This window comes from Chenopodium album, chromosome 20 (genome assembly GCF_948465745.1).
Source record: "Chenopodium album chromosome 20, dcCheAlbu1.1, whole genome shotgun sequence".
Taxonomy (NCBI): domain Eukaryota; kingdom Viridiplantae; phylum Streptophyta; class Magnoliopsida; order Caryophyllales; family Amaranthaceae; genus Chenopodium; species Chenopodium album.
Window position 1 is genome coordinate 29,301,101 of NC_137853.1, and position 22,502 is coordinate 29,323,602.

The 22,502-nt window shown below is 33.4% G+C and overlaps 2 protein-coding genes across 2 annotated transcripts; both read right to left on the reverse strand.

Annotated features, from left to right (window-relative positions):
- Positions 1 to 201: 201 nt before the first annotated feature.
- LOC145597845 (non-specific phospholipase C6-like) lies at positions 202 to 4,701 on the reverse strand. The gene is made up of 4 exons (XM_081654100.1): positions 3,917 to 4,701; positions 2,911 to 3,212; positions 1,129 to 1,305; positions 202 to 781 (listed from the first exon to the last, which is right to left on the reverse strand). Exons 1-4 carry the CDS (start codon positions 4,681 to 4,683, stop codon positions 483 to 485), a joined length of 1,545 nt encoding a protein of 514 aa, XP_081510226.1. The 5' UTR covers positions 4,684 to 4,701; the 3' UTR covers positions 202 to 482.
- A 3,114-nt stretch (positions 4,702 to 7,815) lies between these two features.
- Positions 7,816 to 20,100, reverse strand: LOC145596629 (CBS domain-containing protein CBSCBSPB1-like). Its single transcript, XM_081652838.1, has 15 exons — positions 19,827 to 20,100; positions 19,219 to 19,362; positions 15,279 to 15,447; positions 15,013 to 15,145; positions 14,662 to 14,832; positions 14,413 to 14,491; positions 14,210 to 14,323; positions 13,990 to 14,056; positions 13,797 to 13,902; positions 13,651 to 13,709; positions 13,032 to 13,141; positions 12,821 to 12,951; positions 12,131 to 12,216; positions 11,937 to 12,026; positions 7,816 to 8,355 (listed from the first exon to the last, which is right to left on the reverse strand). The coding sequence occupies exons 2-15, from the start codon at positions 19,329 to 19,331 to the stop codon at positions 8,179 to 8,181; spliced, it is 1,605 nt and encodes a 534-aa protein (XP_081508964.1). The 5' UTR covers positions 19,332 to 19,362; positions 19,827 to 20,100; the 3' UTR covers positions 7,816 to 8,178.
- Between the last annotated feature and the right edge of the window lie 2,402 nt (positions 20,101 to 22,502).

Below are 22,502 nucleotides of genomic sequence, written 5' to 3' on the forward strand. Positions count from 1 at the left end.
AAAAGACATATATTTATAAGAATTTTTAATTACTCAATATAAAAGCTGGAGATCGAGTAGCAATGATATTGAACGAGTCCTTAGTTTTTGATAATCCAAATAAGGTTTGGAAGAACCAAAATCAAACCACTTTGGTTTGGATTCAATTTGAGAATGGTTGGGACCATAATTTAAAACAAACACCAAACTAGTACTCCTAACTAAATAATTAATATGTTCCTTGCATTTCTCTTTACTTTTAATTTATAATTATCCTACAACTAAAAAGCCAATAATTACTAATAAAGAAAAATAAAAAATGAAAGGTCAATCTTTAAGGGACGGATGGAGAATTACTAATTACTAGAGCACACAACTAAAAACTACCAAGTTATTTAATTTCCAAGCATTTCTTTTTTCTAGGAAGGCTTCTAATTAAAGGTAAACCATAATACTTAGCACTATGGCTACCCTTGAACTGTGTACACTAAGATTATTATTCCTTAATGATGAACAAAGGATCTAGTAGTGAGGGAAGCCCTCATATTTACAATGGTGGACTCATCAGCCCCAAGCTTAACTGCCTCTTTCCCGGCTCGAAGAAACCGTGACACAGCACCTGTTACGTACTCGTGAGCTTCCTTTACATTCATTTTATCCGCCATTTCATTAGGGAAACTGCTCAAGAAATGGTCACCATTCAGAACAGCTGCTAACTGAACTATTTCGGTCTGAAACTGTGATAGCTGCCTCTCTTCGTCTGCTTCGGTTTTCCTCAGTGGAGATACATCAGGTAGAAACTCTATAATAAACAGCAGAGTAAAATGATCACTATTTCAAGTAAAGTTAATTTTTTCGGACATCATAAACTAGTATGCTCTATAAGTGTAACGGACAATTAATTCTGAACAGAAACTCTATAAGAAACAGCAGAGTAAAATGATCACTATTTCAAGTAAAGTTGATTTTTTCGGACATCATAAAGTAGTATGCTATGTAACGGACAATTAGTTCTGAACAGAAACTCTATAAGAAACAGCAGAGTAAAATGATCGCTATTTCAAGCAAAGTTGATTTTTTTCGGACATCATAAACTAGTATGTTCAGTAACGGACTATTAATTCTGAAAGAAAGGTGTATATGACTTACGTGGGCAATCAGTTCGGGGAGAAGTTAAATTCCCAATAACGACCTCAAAAGTACCAGCCCATTCATCTCTGTGAGTTAAGAAATTGGAGTTGAGGTTGAATATTTTCTTAATGGTAGCTGGGATTGAAGAGTGCTCAAACTCGGAATCCGGTGTTGGTCCATTTGGTTTACTTATGACTGCACAAAACAACAGCATCTTCATAGTCAAAATCATTAAACACGTGAACAAACATGTTAGAGATTTTCTCACCACGTTCACAATCAAATGTCACATTGATGCTGTAATTTAAACTAATAACACAACTAAATCTTGTCTGAAGTAGTAATTACGAACATATGCTAGCATAAGGAGAGCAGAACCACATGAAAATATGCTGATTAGCATGTTCTGATAAAAATCGCATTAAATTTCAAGTATAGTCCTGAATTAACCATCATCAAATCTCAACCAAAGGATTGTCCCCCAACACATGGGTTGGTACAGCATAACTACAAGTATTAAGACAAAGTCCCTAGTCCTCATAATGTATGGTGTCAAATTGTCAATAGAAGTACTCTAGCACCCTGTCGATTTGTCATTGTTAACCTTGAAGACGTACTATGTCGAGCTGATCTGGATTAGGACTAACAAAGTTGTTTGTACAACATTTATTTCGTGTTTGTTCCATATGCTCATCATATAATGCTCATCATATAAGATATAACTATCAAAATCGGTTGAAGTGACTATGTTAGGAAATTTTTGAAGATGAGATTAGAATTTTGACTTCCTACTATGGTGTCAAGATACTTGTTTCAATACTAACTCTTACTCAAGTAGGTTGGATAATGGCTAGGGAGCTTATTGTAGTAGAATACAACTAATTTATCAGCAGGATGGGCATCCTGAATAAAAATAAACCCTGCAACCCGAAACATATTAAACAACATAACCAATGTGTCAATTTGACTTTTACATTTGCTTCGCACACAAGTTTATTCAACTAAAAAGTAAAAATCAGGAAATTACACACATCTTTCGTCCCACTAAGATTATCCCATACGGTCATATCCTTACTTTACTTTATTAAAAGAATAAAAGTTATTATTTTATTATTTTAAACATGGACTTTTAGGTGAAAAAATACACCATATAAAACGGGGCAAACTAATAGAACAACCTCTAATCTTTTTTTTAGACGGGTAATCTTAATAGAACGGATAAAGTATAGCCGGTACCGGCATAAAAGGCATAGTAGGATCCGCAATCACAGCCTTTAAAAAAATAAAAAGCATTGATTTAGCATGTTGTCGGTGCAACTAGCCAAAAAAGTTTCACGAAAGAGTCCACTACCGACCAAATAAGTAATCAATTTATTCTGCCAATACCACAAAAAAAAAAATTGGCAATCCAATCCAATCCCATTTCACACAGAAATTAGACCAAACAAAAAGCACAACAATATACGACTACCTAACTTTCATGTAATAACAAATTTTACAACTTGTTTAACACAGGATTTCACAAGTTCATACTTTTTATTGTAATTTTCTTTAATTTTATATCGAAAGAAAAAAAACAAGTGTGCATCTAAGGGTGGCATTCATGATATATTAATGCATATTATGTAAAAATAAGATGATATTTTCCGTCTCATACACAAAACTGCTCATGCTAGATTTAATTAAAAAATTGTCGTTATGCATTATAAGACGAGTAATAATAACGATTTAAATGGAACTGAAACTAATTTTGAGAATACAAAAATTAATTTTACTGTACGAAAGTTAAAAAAAATGTACCAGTTCCTTTGTTGATCCAAGGGGAGACCATAATAGTCGGAACACGAACACCGAGCCTATCGAACTTGAAGAAACTCGGGGGAGGAGCAGTGTTGCCATCGGGGCTAGGTACATTGATGTAAGGTGTTTGTACATGATCATAAAATCCACCATGTTCATCATATGTTATAACCAAAAGACTTTGATTCCATTGAGGACTTGCTCTTAGTGTTTCATACACTTCCTTCACTAGTTTTTGTCCATTTGCTACATCATGTGATGGATGGTCGTCGTTTGCTGGCATTCCTTTCGTATCGAAATATCTGTACCAAAATTTTCATACCCATTAAATAGTGCCATCATCATCATTGTCGTAACCTCTACATGCCAAAGTCAACATTATTATTATATTATTATTGCACGGTCCAAGACCACTATGTTATCTAAGGTCTAAATAAATTAATTAATAATAGCTCGATATAAATTTACAATGTTGATAATTAAATATTTGATACTCAATATGGACACTACATATACAAAGAATTTGAGAAAGTCTTTGTCAACAAGTATTTTCATTCAGTTGTTCTATAGGACAATAACAAATCCTCGTTGGTACTTCTAGACCTCATGAGTCAGGACTAACATGAGGTCGAAAGAATCCAAGTGTAGATTTCTCTGAGATAAAATTTAGCAGCAAAAAATATTGTCAATTGTCTAGGTACTCATTATATTACGAGTTAACAAGTGTATCATTAGTCATTATATTACGAGTTAACAAGTTTATCATTAGTCATTATATTACGAGTTAACAAGTGTATCATTAGTCATTATATTATGAGTTAACAATTGTATCATGTCTTGAAATGAACTAATATTACTCGGTAACAATTGTCTAGTTACTTATTAGATTACGAGTTAACAAGTGTATCATTAGTCGGTCTTGGACCACCCAATAATTATAATACAACACCAACAAAGTACATAATAATAAATGAAGAAACATAAAGACTAATAGTGGAGTATGTACCTGGGTTCAATAACAGATAAGCTGGGGAGTTTACCATCATTAGCATGCTTCTTGAAAGTATCATAGAGATGAAATTTGAAAACATACTTCAACTTTCTCAAATTCCTATAAAACAAAGTACTTGGAATTGCCTGAAAATAAATCCCAAAATCAAGATTATTTTCATGCAATGAATCAAATATAGTTTTTTGTGGGTATCCAAGAGCCAACTGTTTCTTCACATGACTAACAGCACCATGTGATGTTCCTGAATAAACAAATAATCTGTTTGGTTGAGTTGGTCCAGGAATTGAAGAAAACCATCTATCAAAAACAGCAAATTCCCTAACTAAACTTTCAAAAACAGGCACATTTTCAGGCTTAAATCCCTTCATAACTGCTTCTGAAACATTCTCTGACATTGAGAGTGCCTGTTCTATAAACCCTGTCATTGAAGGAATGCTGCTGTTTTCCCCAAATACTTGTTTTGCTACCTCTTCAAAGGAATGCCCTGGATCCGGGTCTACGTACTCGGCGTCATCGGTGACGCAGACGGAACTTGATCTCGGGTCTTTGGTGGATACAGGGTTGCACTCTGTACCATCTACACCGTTGATGTTCGGGTTTACGGATTTTTTCATCCACCCAATTAGGTGATCGAATGACCTGTTTTCTAAGACTAATACTACTATGTTTTTGATGGGGGATTGAGTTTGGCTTAAGCATTGTTTGGGAGGGAAAATGGTGGAGAAAGAAATGAGGAGGAGAAAAAATATAGGGGTTTTCATTGAATGAAGTAGCTAGAGAATAATGGGGTTTTGGAAAATGGGTTTGTTAATAATTTGTGGGGTTTATATACTTGGTATATAAAAATATTATTTCTCCAATAATTAAAGCATATAATACAAAATTGTGACTAGGGGGGTTTATGATTAATTTGGAAGATTATGAGTGATATTCTAATAATTTATGTGTTTGAATATACCATTTAGAAAAGATTGTATTGTTTTTAAAACTATGAATCTATGGTAATATGGTTGTCATCTTGATTTTATATCTTTATTAAAAAAAATGATAAGGGTGCATTCTATTTAATTTGTTTGTATTTGCCTGATTCTATTTGAATTTATCCGAGCTCATCAAATGATAAAAATTTATTGATTGTAATTGAATTAAATTCATGTTAGCCTTTATCAAATCTTAATTGAATAAATCCGAGCTTATTTCGTGTTTTTTTTTCCTTGAACTAAGTGAATATAAGATACCCAATATAAAGCCAAAGATAATGATTGTGTGAAAGGGTAAGAGGATTACCTCCCGTTTTCTTTTCCTCTTATTTTTAGTTTTTAAAAGTACCAAGTACAAAAACTAAAGTAGATACTTAACCAGTAAGTAGAGCAAAAACTGGAGTAAGTGAGAGTGAAAGTGGAGCGAAGAAAGCTAATTGCAATCATGTGGACCCATGTTTTATGATGGTGTTGGTAAATCTTTTATTCTGTGGATACCAAACTTTTTAAAAAAAAAACTACAAAATTTATACTTCCTCTGTTTCTATTTAGTTGACGCGTTTGATTTACGCACATATATTAAGGAGAGGAGGGAATGAAAAAGCAAGTGGGGTAGATTGTAAATGCAAGGTAAAAAAGTTACCCCAAAAGAAAACGTGTCAACTAAAAAAAACTTCCTAAAAAGGAATACGTGTCAATTAAAAAGAAACGGAGGTAATATTTGAGTTGCAGAAATTAGGAATTTGATACTAGTGTATGTTTTGTAAAATACAGTGTTAGATCAAGTTTTTAAGTTGTAACGTCAATCCAGCAGCGCAGTTGGTGACAAATGGACAAAGAGTTATTCTCGTGCTCAACTTTGGTAATTGATTACTTCCTTTTTTTTTTTTTTTTTTTTTTTTTAAGTCTTTTGACGGGAATAATGGGTAGTAGCAACTAATTTCGCAATGCATGTCGTGATATCATCGATTGAGTAGAATAGACCATATTAAGGGTCCTAAGAGTGTTTAATGTTTAGGTTAAATCGCACCAAATTGCAAATCAAATCGTATTTTGATTTTGGTTAATGGCTTCAAAATTATAATTTGATTTAAGGAAATTTAAAACAGCAAATGGCTCACTTTGATTTCGTGAATATTTGAAATCAAACCACAAAGCGCAATAACCATATTATACACAAAAAAAAAAAAAAAAAAAAAAAATTATTTTTAAATATTCACTTTAAAATCAATCTATACTATATACTAAAGTAATCACCAGAGTTATCCCTAAGTACACATGTCACATTCACAATGAAAATTTTCCTGCCCAAATTATTTTTTAGGTTTTTTTTTTTTAAAAAAAAAATGATTCCTTAAAAAATAACATGATAAAAAAAAAAATTAATGAATAAAAACTTTCAATAATTTACAAAGTATTCTAAATAATATATCTAACAATTGAATTTTAAGGTCAAACATGATATAAATTCAAATTCAAAAATAAAAAAATGTTATATATAAGCAATTTTATTTAAACTAGCTCTATTTTAATTGACTTTTATTTATTTCAAGTCTTATTATTATAAATCCGTGCATTTGCACGGGGATAAAACTAGTTAACTACTACCTCCGTTTCGCATTATCTGCAACAAAGGGGTATTATTTGTGAGATATAAAATATTCCTTTGTTGCAGATAATGCGAAACGGAGGTAGTATTACTAAAACAGAAGTTGCTGACCTCATCATTGCTCACGTGTCGCTTTCTCAATAAAAAATTTCCCGCCTAAATACAATGATGATGTTTTTTTTTTTTTTTTTTTTTTGTGGTAGAGTTATCATTTTTGAAATTTAAATATTGGAAGTTTCTACATTACAATTAAACCTATCAATTTATCTTAGAAAATTAATTTTAATTTTAAATAGCACACTAATAAATGACCTCCTGCATTGAACTATGAATTAGACAATGTTGAACAGATACCGTATCATAATTTTGATGAAAATAAAAATTATAAAATATACTTAACTAGATGAAGCCCGTGCGATGCACGGTTTGTTTGAATTTTTTTTTTTTTTTTTTGTATTTATTAGCTAAAATTTGTTATATATTTAGATAAAATTCCTAATATTAAAAGATAATGTTTAATATTTAATTATTTTAAACTTAAAAATCTCATTCGTCAATTTTGCTTACGTGACATTTGAATTATTTAATTTTAAAAGAAATTAATAATCTCTTATTTAATTGGCTATTACTAAGATTTATAATCCTACATGGCGCGCTAAGAAAATTAAATCCTACGTGGCTCTCTAAAAACTCGGGAAAAAACTCCCCTTTATATAAATATATTAGATTCTTATTTATATTCATGTATAAAAACGATTTATTTTTAAAATATACAAATTAAAAATAGGTTTTATATAAACTATGCATCACACGGGTTCTAACCTAGTTCTTTAATATGTGATTTATGTTATTTAACTTACTAACATGCATTTTTCAACTCATTTTGAATATTTGAGTTGTCTAGTATTGTAAATTAGAGTATTTTTTACAATTTCACCTCCAATGATGTATTGCCTCAGAAGAAAAAAAAAAAAAAAAAAATAGTTAATCTCCAAACAATGATGGCTTATTAACCAATACAGGAAATATACTTGTTATGTTATGCAAAAGGCAGCAAATAAACTGTTAAGCACCTATGTTAGTGTTAAAATCTTAATGAGCAACAAACATATTAAAATGCAGGGCCAAAAGGCCCAAAACTCCACCGCAACCAGATCAACAACCCATCTCATCTCATTCTTCATTCAAATAACGAAAATTAAAAGGATAAAAGATCATAGGCACAGTTTTCTCCCAAATAGTCCCTGTACTCCTCCATGTGAAAGGGTACATTCGCATTACAATCAAGCTTTTAAACTAAATACAAACAGCAATCCAAACAATAAGCCTATCCATTCAATATAATCTTTTCATCATCATCTTGTTAGCTGGTTTGGTGTTTATTATGAATCAAGAAATTACACGAATATGAGGAATTCAATCATGAAATTATAGCTTTCCATGAAACAAATAAGTATAATCGTGTATCACACATGGCCTAACGCTCAGTTAGCCAGCAAAAATTCACATTGGCATCCTTCTTTATAGATCTATACAAAAAGAGGCTGCTGGCGCAACTCACTCCTTGGTCCTCAATAAACGCGAAGCCAACCAACAAATATGTATCCTGCCAATGAAATGTTGTCATGCCTGCAGCTTTAGTAAAAAATTTCAAGGCCATAGTGTTGTTAGCCATTTCTCCTCAAATAAGCAAGTACACCCAATCCAGCAGCGAATGCAGCACCAGCTGCAACTGTACTGTATGCAGATGACCATGCATCAGGCTGAGCATAATCCAGGCTCGTTGCCCCAGAAGCACGTCTACGACGACGTAATCCAGAGTAATCTAAATGTAGTTTTAATCCCTGTTCAAATGAACCAACAATGTTTAAGAGTCTCCTGAAGAGTAATGAAAATTGATAGCAAGTTGACAAAGAAAGCACTAAAATCCAGCAATCCACGGCAATACCAAAGTTTAAATTTTGTTGTCCAGGTTAGTTCCCAAATCCCAATAGACACACTATTAGTTAATAATCAAATTTAGACCAATAAACAAGATAATTTTCAGAGCAGTGGATTGCATTTCAGTAAATTTTCCAATCATAAATCAAGTCACCTTCCTAATGAAGAAGTAAAATATGAGCTCAACACATCCACAAGATATAGAACCACTAACTAGCATGATATTAATTGCAAGTGTGAATTGGGAGCTTCAATTTATACAGAGGTCTGTTCAAATACCCCTAAGATAAAAGACATACTGGTTTGGATGAGAATTCCATTCTAAAGCACACATGTTCAACATTAAAATTAGGGATAAGAAAAATATACAAGGCAAGTTTTTTTTTTTTTTTTTTTTTTTTTTTTTTTTTTTTTTTTTTTTGTGAACAAATACAGGGCAAGTTGTTGAAGCACCCCCCCCCCCCCCCGGGGAAAAAAAACAAAAGGGACTTCACATGTGAGAGGGAGTGTTGGAGCTTGTATAGTGGACTCTCTCTCTTTATTAATAATGCACGCGGCCCAAGTCGATATCTAACACAAGTAATATTAATAATGATTAGTTAAATATTTGCAGGCTTCAAAACAAAATACCACGACAGAGGTCACCTTGACAACTCTACTAGCTGTAAAGAACACATGTCCAAGGCACTTGTTACACATTTCTTCTTTTTGTACATAATTACATATGTTTGTTCAAGAGAAAGGGAATACAGCTGCAAAGAAGAAACTATGTCTTGGCTGGTGAATAATTAATGAAGAAAAAAAAAAGTAAATCAGCAAAAACATGAATGAAGGGATTAAGGTTAAGGTGGTGGGGTGTATTCCACGTTTTTTTTAGTGGACAAGTTAAAGAAGTTTATAAATAATCCCACAGTATTTCACTTGTGGCAAATTATGACCAGTTTAATTTGAAAAGGCTTCAAAAGGAGGCTCTTGTATGGGGCCTACAAGGACGGCCTTCTAAAGCAATTCCTGTCAATCCCTGCCTACGCAAAGAGTATCGGAAAGTAACTTTTGGCAATTGGCATTCTCTCAATATTAGTAATAGCAGGATCAAGGGAACAGCAAGTACAAAATATAGTCACCAAGTTTAGAGAAAATGCCTACGCTAGAAAGCATGGTGGCATAGGACTGGACCTACAATTGTTCTAATTGGCTCTTATTGCAACACAACCGTGCAGCACTTCCAACACCAGGATGGTTATAATTCAACCTGAACTTCCAAGGGTGTTATACAAGCCAACTAGCTTCTTGACAGAAAATGTGGTCTGTGGAGAGCTTTGAAACATACCAAAGCACAAAAGAAGTAGACTTCTTTATTCTTTCACATTTGATCCATCAGGTAAAGGCAAAGCTGGCAGTATTAATCTATTCAAATCAGCATGAAAACTACTACAATGCCTTTACATAGTCTCTCACCTAGAGCACTGTAAAGGGGGTTTGAGGAACATAGGCCATGTTTGGGAGAAAGCTTATTGGGGGTATATTAGCTTATTTGACTAACTTTAGCTGATTGACTAGTCAAACAAGCTAATACAAGTGTTTGGTAGTAAGATTATTGAAAGAGCTTATTCCACTAAATAAGCTGTTTTTGAAAAAGCTCATTTTAGGAGCTTTTTCAATTAGCTTATTCATTTATTATTGTGAAATGACACTTATAACCTCATTTAATTTAAAATCCTATCTAAACTACTTACCCCACAATTAGCTTATTGGTCATTTCACATACTCAATCACCTTTAAGCTATCAGCTATTTACCAAACACTTTTATAAAATCAGTTAATACAATAAGTTAGTCAAATCAGTTAATAAAATCAGCTAGTCAAAATCAGCTAACTCAATCAGCTTCAGCTTTCAGCTTTCTCCCAAACAGGGCCATAGTCTTTACCTTGTGTAAATAAAAAATTGATTTTGACTTACCTTTAAATTACAACCACCCTCAGACAATTCACAATAAATAAGCACACGTAGTTCAATGGAACATCTTTCTTGCCCACTATTACCAGAAAGCTAAATAGATAGAAAATGTTTGACTCATTTTGAAACTCAAATAGTTTGCTCAATTATGCAAATTGGATCACGGAAAGTTAAATTCATCCACTCAATCTCCTTAGTCGAAAACCCCCATGGTGAAGTGTGTTATAATCTCACGAGTGAAAGACTACTTAAGGATTTCAGCACTGGGCACCAGGAAAAGAAAGATTCTGGTTGCATCAGTCTGTCTTCTTAGTGTAAATACAACTAAGATCATATTTGGTTTCCAGTTCAGCTTAGCTAACTAAAAGTATCAATACCTATAGGATCCCAATGCTTGGGTTATGCACCCAGGTGCACTGTGCACCCATTTTAAACGTAAAGCCAGTCAACATAAAACGTGCATGCCTCACTACCCAAAAGCACACAAGGAAGAATACATAGAACATAGATAATATAACACAGTTCAAACTCAAATGACATAGAGTAAAAGATCCCAAGAATATATATCTCAAAACCAAAGAACGTTTGACCAGGTACACCAACTAATTTGCGATATGACCCTGTAAAATGGAAGTATATTTTTGTAAATTAAGCCAACAATGCTAGACAGAGTTGTGGACATAATAAGATAATTGATGACAGTAAACATAGAATAGTGGGTGGCAGAGCAGATGCTAAAATTTGAAGGGGGATGGAAGATTGATTATGAAGGGCAAGGAAGAGGAAATAAGGTATTTGAGAGGATGTTTTATAATAACTCACCAAATAAGTTGGATTAGTTAAAAAAGTTCAAATATATCATTCACGATGTTGTAAATACGAGAATGAGTACACTCTTCAATGCATACCTTCTAGTCACATTCTAAATTCAAAGTTCATGCGTTAAAATGTTATTATGGCATTATATTACAATTGTTACTTTTGTTTTCTTAAAATTGCAACGTTTCACACGTACCCTATCCACATAATAACTTTTACCTCGTCTTTTTACGTATGTTATTTAAGTGTTATCCCGTAAAATGTGAGAGCTTAGTCTATATGTATAATTTCAATATATCAATTTTTTTATTAATTATTACTTATAAAAAATTACAGATATTAATAGTCAAATTGATGCGTTGGCAAATCAAATAGTCAAATTGTTGAAATTTTTAATAAGCTGAGGAAGTGCAATGGATATGTATGGTTATAGACTATTTTGAACAAGTTTTACGGGCCTATGGGCACAATAGGTCAATAGGGACACTTATAAGATTCATTGTTTACATGGTTTTTTTTTAGGGTTCACTCTGATATTGAAATTTCTCTCCATCCATAATGAAAGACAGTTGCTGCGACCAGCTTTCTAGTCAATAAATCAGAATGGGTACCAAACAAAATTCTCTAGCCAAAAATCAACCAGCAATTTCGACAGCTGATATTTGAGGAGATGAACTACATGGATGACAAAGGTGAAGTAAGCATTACCTTCCATCCAGCTAATCTAGCATGATCAACAGCTGCAGCAAGATCACTGTCTGAAGCAAGGACAACTTTATCGCCGTCTTCATCTTCATACTGCAACATGCGGCAAGCAGTAGATATATGTTCAAGAACGTATATAAATCATGCAATCATAATTATAAAACCCAAAATGGTGAACAAACTATATTTCGTTTTACCAAAATATGAGGAAGACGGTTGCGATCAATATCATCGCCCACTCTTTGAAGTATACAAGTAATGAGATCAGTCAAATTTCGTGTATCTGCATTCACAAAGTAATATTCTGTTAGGCAATTTTAAAAAGTTGATAAACAAGCTCAATCTTGCCCTCTTCTCTTAAAGAATTGGCATGAGATGTCTGAGTATAAGACCTTGTAGGGTATATGGTGTGGAGATGGAGTATGCGAATGTATGTCGGAGGTATAAGGTTTGGTGGATGTAGAAAAAGCGCTAAGGCTGGCCGTGGCAATGAAGAAAAGCCACATATAGGCTGTGGAGTATGCTATCCATAGCATGGAAAGGAGAGAAGCAACTTTTATTTCCTTGTGTGAAGAATCATTTCCAACTAGACTACATAATTCATATTTGTGCCAAAGCATAAACACAATCATATAATAAGTTCATTGTGCTCATATAAAGAGAGAGAAAGCTTTAAAGGGATCTTGAGAGATTTTGTAAACTGTCATTGAAAATCATAGATTCCATAGAGCAAGTTCGTGGTTTAACTTTTTCTGGCAAAAAAGGTTTTTCCCAAATTGATTGACATTTGTCTATTATTTTCTTTGATTATTTTGTTGTTCAATAATCTATATCATTGTTTGACTATAATATTCTAGATTGCAAAAAACAGATCTTGACAAACCTACCACATATAAACCGGTGCATCCTGCCTCTCTTGTCTTCAATTTTGAAGGCAAAGTTATTTGGTTGAGCTGATGAAGTGAGAAAGGATTTTGTAGTATCGCCACTTTCAGATGCCAATTTAAGGGATCCCTCACTAAAATAATACAAAGAGTCACAAAATGTCTCAGTAATATTTTAAATAAACATAATATAACACAAGATCACAACACTTACCTCCTTGAATCCTCATCATCGTCTGCAGGTCCCAATTGCATGGCAGAATCCCAAAAATTTTGCATCATATTGGTAGTAGCCTCAGTATTAATTCCACCAGTATTACCAACCTAATAATCAAATATGAGAACAGGAGAAAATTCATTACTCGTGAACAATAGCAGACCATAGCAGATGCCACTGCACACACATCAAAACACTGGTACAAATGATCCATCCACAGACACAAATGGAAATCATATTCATACAAACTTCCGCCATTTATAAAAAAATGCCTACAAATTTGAAAAAGACAGTAAGCAGAAAGTTGCATCTATGAAGTATGAATCAGTTAACAATAATTTAGCACAAATAACAATGCCTCGTCATATGGAACCACGTGACGGCCATTATCAAGTGAACAAAGGATGCATGTAAGAATCACCACATATATAGATGCATGTAAGAAAAACCACCCATCCCCAAAACAACTCAATTTATGTGCAGGACTGGCAAATGGAAAGGACATATTTCACACTAAACAGATCAGTGAAGCTGCATTTGATATGAAAACTATACATATGGTTTAGAATTAAAACATAACATATGGTGGCATTAAAAACTAGAAAAGCTGACTTACAGTGGCAACAGCAGCATGGGTGATGTGAATCACATCAACAACAGCAACAACACACCCATCTGTTCCAAAAAAAAAAACTCACAACCATGAGAACAGATGCAAAACAGTAACTCAAAGCACAAAGTTACTCCTCTAAACAATTATACCTCTATCCAAAACTGGCAAATGCAAGAATTTCCCATCATGCATTGTGTGCAAAGCATCAACTATAGGTGTATCAACAGTTGCACATTCTGGATTAGGTGTCATGATCTACACATAGTAACAAAAAAAAATGTTGACCATCTTAATTGACAGCATATACTGGAACTTCAAGGGTTCTGCCTCGACAATGCATACCTTTTCCACAAGTGTTGAATCTGGAGGAAGATTTTGTGCAATTACCCGCATTAATATATCCTTGGACCTGACAGAATGCAAAGATGAAAGTCAACAACTGGCAGAAAACTAAGACAGCATAAACTTGAGTCAAGTCCCAAAACCAATGTATCACTTTCCATTTATTAAAACTAATCAGGAATTACCAACAGAAAATAAATAAAATCTGAATAGGACTTACGTTAAGATGCCCTTTGGTTTATTTTCTACAGTAACAATAGCACAGCTTAAATGAGATTCAAGCATCTTCTTTGCTGCTTCCAAGACTGTGTCAGTAGGTGATACTGTTAGGAGCCTGAGAAATTCTTAAAGTCTGTTAGATAAGCAGCCTAAAAGCTTAAACTACCAATTAAAATTTCCAAACAAACAAGAAACATTACCTACTTTGAATGATCAGAGAGAATTGTAGACAATGAAGGCCTGAATATACGATCCCTCAATGCGTCGATGAATGTATTAGGGCCTGGAATCCAAACAGTACTATAAGATTGTCAAAATTCCTAAGAAAACAATCTATAATAACACAAATCAATATGCAAGCAAAAGATGAAAGCTAGCAATATAAAATTACATCAGCAAGATAAACTGTTTCAGATAGCAGGAGAAATTAACAATGCCACACTCTCCACTGACCTGAAGCTGATGAACCCCAATTTTTCTCAACACCTTCAACAGCTGCAACAATGGCCTTCCCCTTCTCAGCCGCCCTCTCCATACGTGCAATGGCATCATATAAACACTTTGCTATGTCAAGTAAAGCTACAACCTCTCCATTTTCTACAACTGGTAAATGTCTGAATTTCCCTGGTATGAAGTAGCTACAATTATATATACTTCATTGATTTCTTATTAAAAAAATAAAAAAAAATAAATAAAAATAATAATAATGAATAAAAAAACAAAAAAAATAAAAAAAAAAAGGTTTTTTCTTTAAGAAAAAGGCATAATCACAACTTGGTTTCAGCTTAGAAGAGTTATAATTACCTAGGACCATTTTTTGTAAGGCTTCCACAGCAAGAGTTTCCGAAAGAACAAAATCAGGGTTTCTGGTCATCACTTTTGAAGCAGGTGTCTCTTCAAGATTTAGTTCTTTAGCTATAACTCTTGTTGCAATATCCTTTAACCACAACAAGGTTGTATTAAGTAGAATTCCCAGAACTCAGACACAGAAAATTGATATGAATGTGACAAATCCTCCTATTTAATTTGGGTGACTCTATAGAATAAATAAAGAAAAAGAAAATAGTTACCTTGTCTGTAAGAATTCCACAGAGTAAAGCATTTGAATCAGTAAGCAATAAGGCATCTAATCTGCGAGCAGCCATCCTGCGACAAGCATCATAAACACTTGTAGTTTCGGGAACTGTAAGTGCTCTTGATAGTCGCAAACGTTTTACTGTACGTTCTCCAGTCAATACCCTGCATAAACAAGCGATTAGTTTCCTTTTACAAGTGAAACCACAAAATCAGTGAGGCCCACTTTTTCAAGTCCATGCAGCTAAAATTGTCTTATCACACACATTATGTTCATTATATGGTCTGCAAAAACTTGCATGAAAATCTATGTTGGATTCTGGTGTGATTATACACGTATCATTATAGCAAAAGCTATAATTATGAAAGCTAGGAACAAATACACGCTCAAAGAATAATAACAAGCAACAGAATGTGCACACATATATTAAGATATGGACATTTAACAGCAAAAGAGGTTATTCTAGACTCAAAGTCATCCTGACTCAATCTATTCACTAGGGAGTGCAAGCCAGTAGGGGAGTACAAAGTACACAAAATATATGCAACAAAACAATAAAACCTATATTCACCAACTATGATAATATAAACTCTTTGATTAGAGTGATTTCCATTGATCAATATTTATAGGGTTACAATGAGAAACCTAATCATATTAGGTAACTATAAGATATGTACAGATATCAAAGATAATCTTGTACAAAATATATCCTAAACCTAATATGAGAATATTCTATGGATATTCTCTATCATACCCCGCAGTCAGATGCTCAGACTAGATCTCAATCACGCATCGAGCGGTAAGGATAGTATGGTAACCCATGATCAAAAGAGAAGTAGTAGAAATGTGCCAGTGATGACAATGAGAAGCAACAGCCATAGCCATAATAAGCACTGCTAGGCCGGAGGAGAAAGAGAAGAGCCGAACACAGACTTGGGCTAACTGGCTAAGTTGTAAGTTGCAGATCCAGAGAAGAAGAAGCTAAGGGATCAAACCATCATTGTGGAGAAGACACAATAGTGAAATCATAGTTGAAGAAAAACAAAAAAAAACTGGCAAGAAAAGATTAAATTTCACCGCTTGAAATTAATCAATTCTCATAAGAGAAACCCACGTAGCAAGAATCAATACTCCACTAAGAGGAGCCAACTTGATAGCAAAAGAGGTGTGCAAAAGTTGATATACCACCACCAAAACAAAATCTATGTGATTATGTGTAGAAAAACCAATGGGGCAATGTAAGAATCATTGTTGGTCATGAGGAGGTGGAAATAGAGTGCGGCACATGGAGTAGGTTTTGCAGATGTGGTTACTGCCAGTAGTGGGAGGCGGTAGTGTATGTGATTGCCACCAATGAAGGAGGCGGCTTTTGCGGTTGCTACTGTCAGTGGGAGGCGCAAGGTTACATAAAGATTCTAAAAAAAAATTCTTTGAGAAAAGAGAAAAAATAAAAATAAAAATCTATATACGTCTTTGCGGAAGCATAAAAAATTTGTGTATATCCCGCCGGTGGGTTTAATTTTCTAACCCACCGGCAAGGTGAGAATTTTTGTATATGATCCCAAGATCTCACCTAAGCTGTGATACCATGTATATAAAGTCCTTGATTAGAGTGATTTCCACTGATCAATATTTATAGGGTTACAATGAGAAACTTAATCATATTAAGTAACTATAAGATATGTACAGATATCAAAGATAATCTTATACAAAATATAACCTAAACCTAATATGAGAATATCTATGGATATTCTCTATCAGTGACGACACGGCCCAATCTACAAGGAAAAATACATGCTTCATTTTTGTGTAAGTAAAGGCAGCCAAATAAAATCAACAAAACCACCTAACTTATGATGTTAAGTCGTTTACCAAACAAACAACATACAATATTCCTGTAGTAAATAGTCAGCAGAAAAGATACACATACAGATGCATGAAGGTGAAAAGTAAGATCAGGCATATAAAATATAAGCATAAAAAGTGTTTGGCTGCCCCGGTTATCAGATACAGCATATCTGTTTAGACATATAGTGACTTAGAGACTTCTACTTATAGTATGGGATGATTTTTGGGATGATTTTTCATTACAACTGGGGTGACTTTTAGTGTGTCTATACTATACACCCATTATATTCAAAAAATTTCTGAAAAAAGAGTATCATTTCCCAAAATAAAGCTTCATATTCTCCTTCCTACCTAGAAACTTTGACACAAAGATATATCTGTCCAACAGACACCCTATCAACCTATACACATTATCTTGCCAAAAAAGAAAATTTTCCAAGATTTTTCCCCTTAATTTGACTATTGACCATTCTGGAAATTTCTGAGATAGTAATTTATAACTTATAAGGCAACCCTTCCAAACATCTTGAAATAACTTTTGCCCCTTAAAGCAAACAATAAAGCGAAACTCATAAAGATATATTATTGAATCACAGAAATTGACCACACTCTGAAAGCAAGGTGAATACAAATCCACAAAAAGTTAACTGGAGCAGGAAGACTAATTTATTTTCAATATACAGTGTACATAAGATTTTCCCATGCTGCAAATTGAAGGTTCTCTTTGAATGCACATTTGTTCAGGTAAGCAAATTAAAAAAAGAAAAACGGAGACAAGTCACAAGGATGTGTTGGAAATGAAGAACTTGAACACCAAGAAATTAGTCAGAAGACTCAAAACCGTTCTGTTATTAAATCAAATTTCTAATGCAGTAGGTTATGATGGCAAGATTGGCAACAAAGACAACTTTATTTCTAAGATTCAATCAGCACCAAAAATTGTAATCTAATTACGTTTGGCCTCTAATAAAATCTATAATTTATCCATAAACCAATTTGCAAGCAAGTAGCCAAGGTCATAATGTTCAAAAGAATATTATTTTTAAAAAAATTTTAAAATAGAAAAAGATCCCCAACATTAGAATACTCCATTGAACCAATTGCCTCACATTTCACTTCTTGATCTATACTAAGATGTTCTCAAAAATTGTTCACTTAATTACTTCTTTACTCTTTATTTTTTTTTAGTAGGTTGGAATGAAGTTTACATTTTAGTTATTGCAAATTTGGTATAATTGTGCAGAGTAATGAATGAAAAGATTAGAATATGCTTTAATTCCTAAACAAGGGCATGAATGAACCCTTTAAAAGGGTAATTCATAAGATCCACTTATTTTTATGTGGAATAATCTTGGAATTTTAGGAATACTAGCAAAGTCTATTTCTTATAGTTGTCAAAAATGGCATTTTCTGCTTCTTTACACTACCATGTGATTATGGACCACCTAATTTATATGATGAGTCTTAGGAGAGAGTGAGGGAGTGATATATACATGCTATACAGATATAAATATAGTATGTTAAGGTGGATGTCTTATTTGACTGATGTTGTACTTCAAACATATCATATAGTCGAACAACCCATCTTTAAATGCTATATATTGATAGGCAACCTATATCTCTGAACAACAGAATTCTTTAGAATGGGTACAATTGATTAGAGCATAGGCTCAAAAATGACAATCACTAAAAATCAGCATTTTGAGAAGAACTTATAAGTAAAAAAAGCCTTCAATGACATAAAACCTTTGTCACCCTCCACTTGGTCAGATACATCAAATATCTAAAATGAATACAAAATTTTGGAGTATCAACTCTCAAAGATAACAAGAAAACGTACTGAAGCTTGGCATAGTTTCAACTTTCAAGTTCATTATTCAACCAATATCATATACCGTTAAAACCAAAAACCAGAAACTGCCAGTACCCTAGTAACACCCAACAGCCAACACGCCCTAAATTACAATATGAACATTCTATGATGGAACTAAAAACATAACCTAAACAATACATAGAAAATTAACAAACTCGTTTCAAGCAACAAAACAAGACAATGAAAACAAAAACAAAGGAAGAATAAGTCATACATTGAGCGTGGAGAAGGGGTAGGCTTTCGAACAGGGTCCGAAGTACCACCATTATCCGCTGCTTTGTTCTTGGCATGTGAAGATGACATACTTTTCCTACCTTGACTTGTCATCCCCTCAATTCAACACCAAAAGCACAAATTCCTGATTTCATCAAAAAATAACAAAATATATAATCAAAATTTCAACAATCTTCATTAATCTCCTATTCAGCCTTTCATATACGTCAATAACAATACCAAACGGACCATAATTAAGCAAAAAAATTGCATTAAACATAAAATAATTAAGCTCAAAAAAATAATTGATTTCTTCAAAAAATAACGAAATTCAATCAATAATTCAACAACACATCCATTAATTTCCTGTTCAGCCTTCAATACCTGTCAACACAAACATTCCGATTTCCGACCAAACAATAATCATAATTTCATTTCCAATTCAACCAATTTATTACCGCCTACCAAACGAGCCGTAATCATCTAAAATCACATTCAAGCATGAATTAAATTAAATAAATACCAAAACAAAATCGAAAACGTACACGTTTCATCAAATTGACAATTTGACATTAATTAATCAAAATAGAATCCAAAAAAATTACTCACCAACAAAATTAAAGGATCAGGAAATCAACCAGCTTGAAGAAGTCAGCCGAATGCAGAGAGGAGAGAAAAATGGCGGATGATCGGCGGCCGGCAAATGGTCGGGAAAGTTAGGAAGAAGATCCCGGAGAAGATGCCGACCGACGAGGTGTTGGAGGGAAGAGGGAAAAAAATGAGGGCCCTAATAAACTGGAGAAATGTTTGAATTTTATGGGAAATTTTGATAAATTGATTGTTATTACAAAGTTTTGCACTTTTTAGTTCTTTTTAGGGAAAGGGACTCGAAATTTCTGCAGATTGTTCGAATACTTAGCGTATTGCAAATTTGCAAGCCGGCACGTTTTTTTTTTTTTTTTGGTACTTCCTCCGTTTTTACATATTCCCTCGGTGTTTTTTTTAAGTGTTACAGTTTGACCGACACATAGTTTTACGTAATTTGATTAATTTAAATAAAATAAGAGGTAAGCGGAGTGGTTGAAATATTAAAAAATTGTAAAAGAAAGATAGTGGGGTTAATAGTTTATTGAAAAATAATGAACGTAAGAGGAAAGATATAATAAAAAAGTAGTAGTGGGTTTGGGTGGGGACCATGAGAAGAGAGAGGTATATTATTTTAATGTAGTTTTTTGCCAAAAAAATGAAGTGTAACACTTATTAAAACACGGAGGAAGTACTTGCTTCATTTTGTCCATGCGCGGAGTTTTAGGAGAAATTAAAGAAATTAATAAAATATGGAGATAGTGGGGTTGGTGGAAGAATATTAAAATGTAAACAAACAAAAGTAATGAAGAGAATTGGAGAAAAAGAATTATATATGTTGGGTCCACTAGGTGAGAGAAATTAATTAAATATTGTAAAAGTTTTCCAAATAAGGAAATGGAACAAGTATTTTAAAACGGCCGCAAATGAAAAGTGGAGCAAGTATTTTAAAACGGATGGATTATTAATCATTTTAGATAGATACATGAGAAACAACATGGTCATTGTTCCACAACTAACACATGAGGCCACAATATACCGTTTACCCGCAGATTTTAAACTGGTCCCAAGACTAGCAAATAAATATTTAATAATATAATGAAAATGAACATTTTCATCCTACATGATATTCTTATAAAATTAAATGTTCATTTTCATACTATTAGATGTTCATTCTTATAAAATTAATGTTCATTTTTTCAGGAAAATTTAACAAGAATAATCCAACCTTTCTTCGGTTCTCCCAAAATAATCCAACCTTTCAATTAACCTGGAATAATCCCACCTTTACTACTTATTCTCCCTTACCAATCCTATTTTACCTGTGACCTATACAACCGGTATTATTTATTTTCCCTTTTTATTTTTGTTATTATTTTTATTTGATTAACAGAAAATTATAAAAAAATAAATAAAATAAAATAAAAAACCAATCTTTCTCCTTCCTCCCCTTCCTGTTTCATACTTTCATCCTCCTTCAACAGTTCAATTCACCATTACCACTTCACCTCACCATGATCCACAAGACCACAACCACCACCACTAAGCTCCACCCTCACGACCTTAATCCACCGTCACCTAAACCCCAACACCACCCACCACGAATTGAACTACTACCCACCCACTCACCCCACTACGAACCACCTTACCACCACCACTACGAACCCCAAGCCATCCATGGCCACAATTAACCCCACCACCACCTTATATCCATTTCTCTCTCTTGACAAACCCACCACCACGAACCCCAAACTCCACCCTCACAATCGGATTTTTTTTTTATTGAAGGTTAAGGGTTTTCTGGTGGATGTGGATAGATTTCAGCGGTGGGTGAGGAGAGGCAATTGCCGCCGGAGCTGCTACTGGAATGGTTGATTACCATAGCCGCTAATACCACGATGGTTGTGGGGTGGTGTTTTTTCTGTCTAGGTGGAGGAAGTAAGGTGTGGTAGATGGCAAGATGGTGGTTAATGGCGGTAAAAAAAAGTTACAGTGGTGGCTAAGCTTGATGGTGGCCATGAAAGGGGAGGAGATAGATTGGAGTAGGAAGGGGTGAGGGTGAAGAAGGACTTTTATTTTTATTTTTATTTTAAGTATTAAAATTAAAAGATAAATTAAAAAATAAAAGTTTAACCAATAAGAGAGTGCCACATGGCTTGGCAACAGGTCACAAGGGGTATGGTGACCTGCTGGGGGTGGTATGGGAGAATAAGTAGTAAATGTGGGATTATTCAGGGTTAATTGAAAGGTTGGATTATTTTGGGAGAACCGACGAAAGGTTGGATTATTTTTGTTAAATTTTCCTTTTTTTTTCTTATAATAATACTATAATTTTTTGTATTTGCTAAGTTGTATAAAATGTTCATTTATATATTAAAGGATGTTCCATTAACATTAGCATTTAAATAGTTAGACATAAGAATTCTGTTTATTGTTGAAAAACATTTTGTTTATTTATTCAATTAGTATTAAATCATACATTTCATCAAATTGTGTGACATTCTTTCAAGAGAATTGAACAAATTAAAGTCTAATTTCTTTTTATTAGATATTCTTTCAACTTTACAAAGCACATAGTTTCTTAAACTATATTTTGAAAATTAAAAATATAAAAAAAAAAGAGCTGGATGCTCATATTTATCAAAGTTATTAATGTTCACAATTTTAACAATATATGTTCATAATTCTAACACTATTTTT

What these genes read in the sequence shown, in the direction of transcription:
- LOC145596629 (XM_081652838.1), bottom strand. Translation starts at nt 19,331, where the DNA reads ATGACAAGTCAAGGTAGGAAAAGTATGTCATCTTCACATGCCAAGAAC. An exon ending in ATTCTCTCTGATCATTCAAA is followed by an intron (nt 14,324 to 14,412) that starts GTAGGTAATGTT and finishes AGAATTTCTCAG; the next exon opens with GCTCCTAACAGTATCACCTA. An exon ending in CTAGATTAGCTGGATGGAAG is followed by an intron (nt 8,356 to 11,936) that starts GTAATGCTTACT and finishes TCATTTGAACAG; the next exon opens with GGATTAAAACTACATTTAGA.
- LOC145597845 (XM_081654100.1), bottom strand. Translation starts at nt 4,683, where the DNA reads ATGAAAACCCCTATATTTTTTCTCCTCCTCATTTCTTTCTCCACCATT. An exon ending in TTATCTGTTATTGAACCCAG is followed by an intron (nt 3,213 to 3,916) that starts GTACATACTCCA and finishes ATTTTGGTACAG; the next exon opens with ATATTTCGATACGAAAGGAA. An exon ending in TTGGATCAACAAAGGAACTG is followed by an intron (nt 1,306 to 2,910) that starts GTACATTTTTTT and finishes TGTTTTGTGCAG; the next exon opens with TCATAAGTAAACCAAATGGA.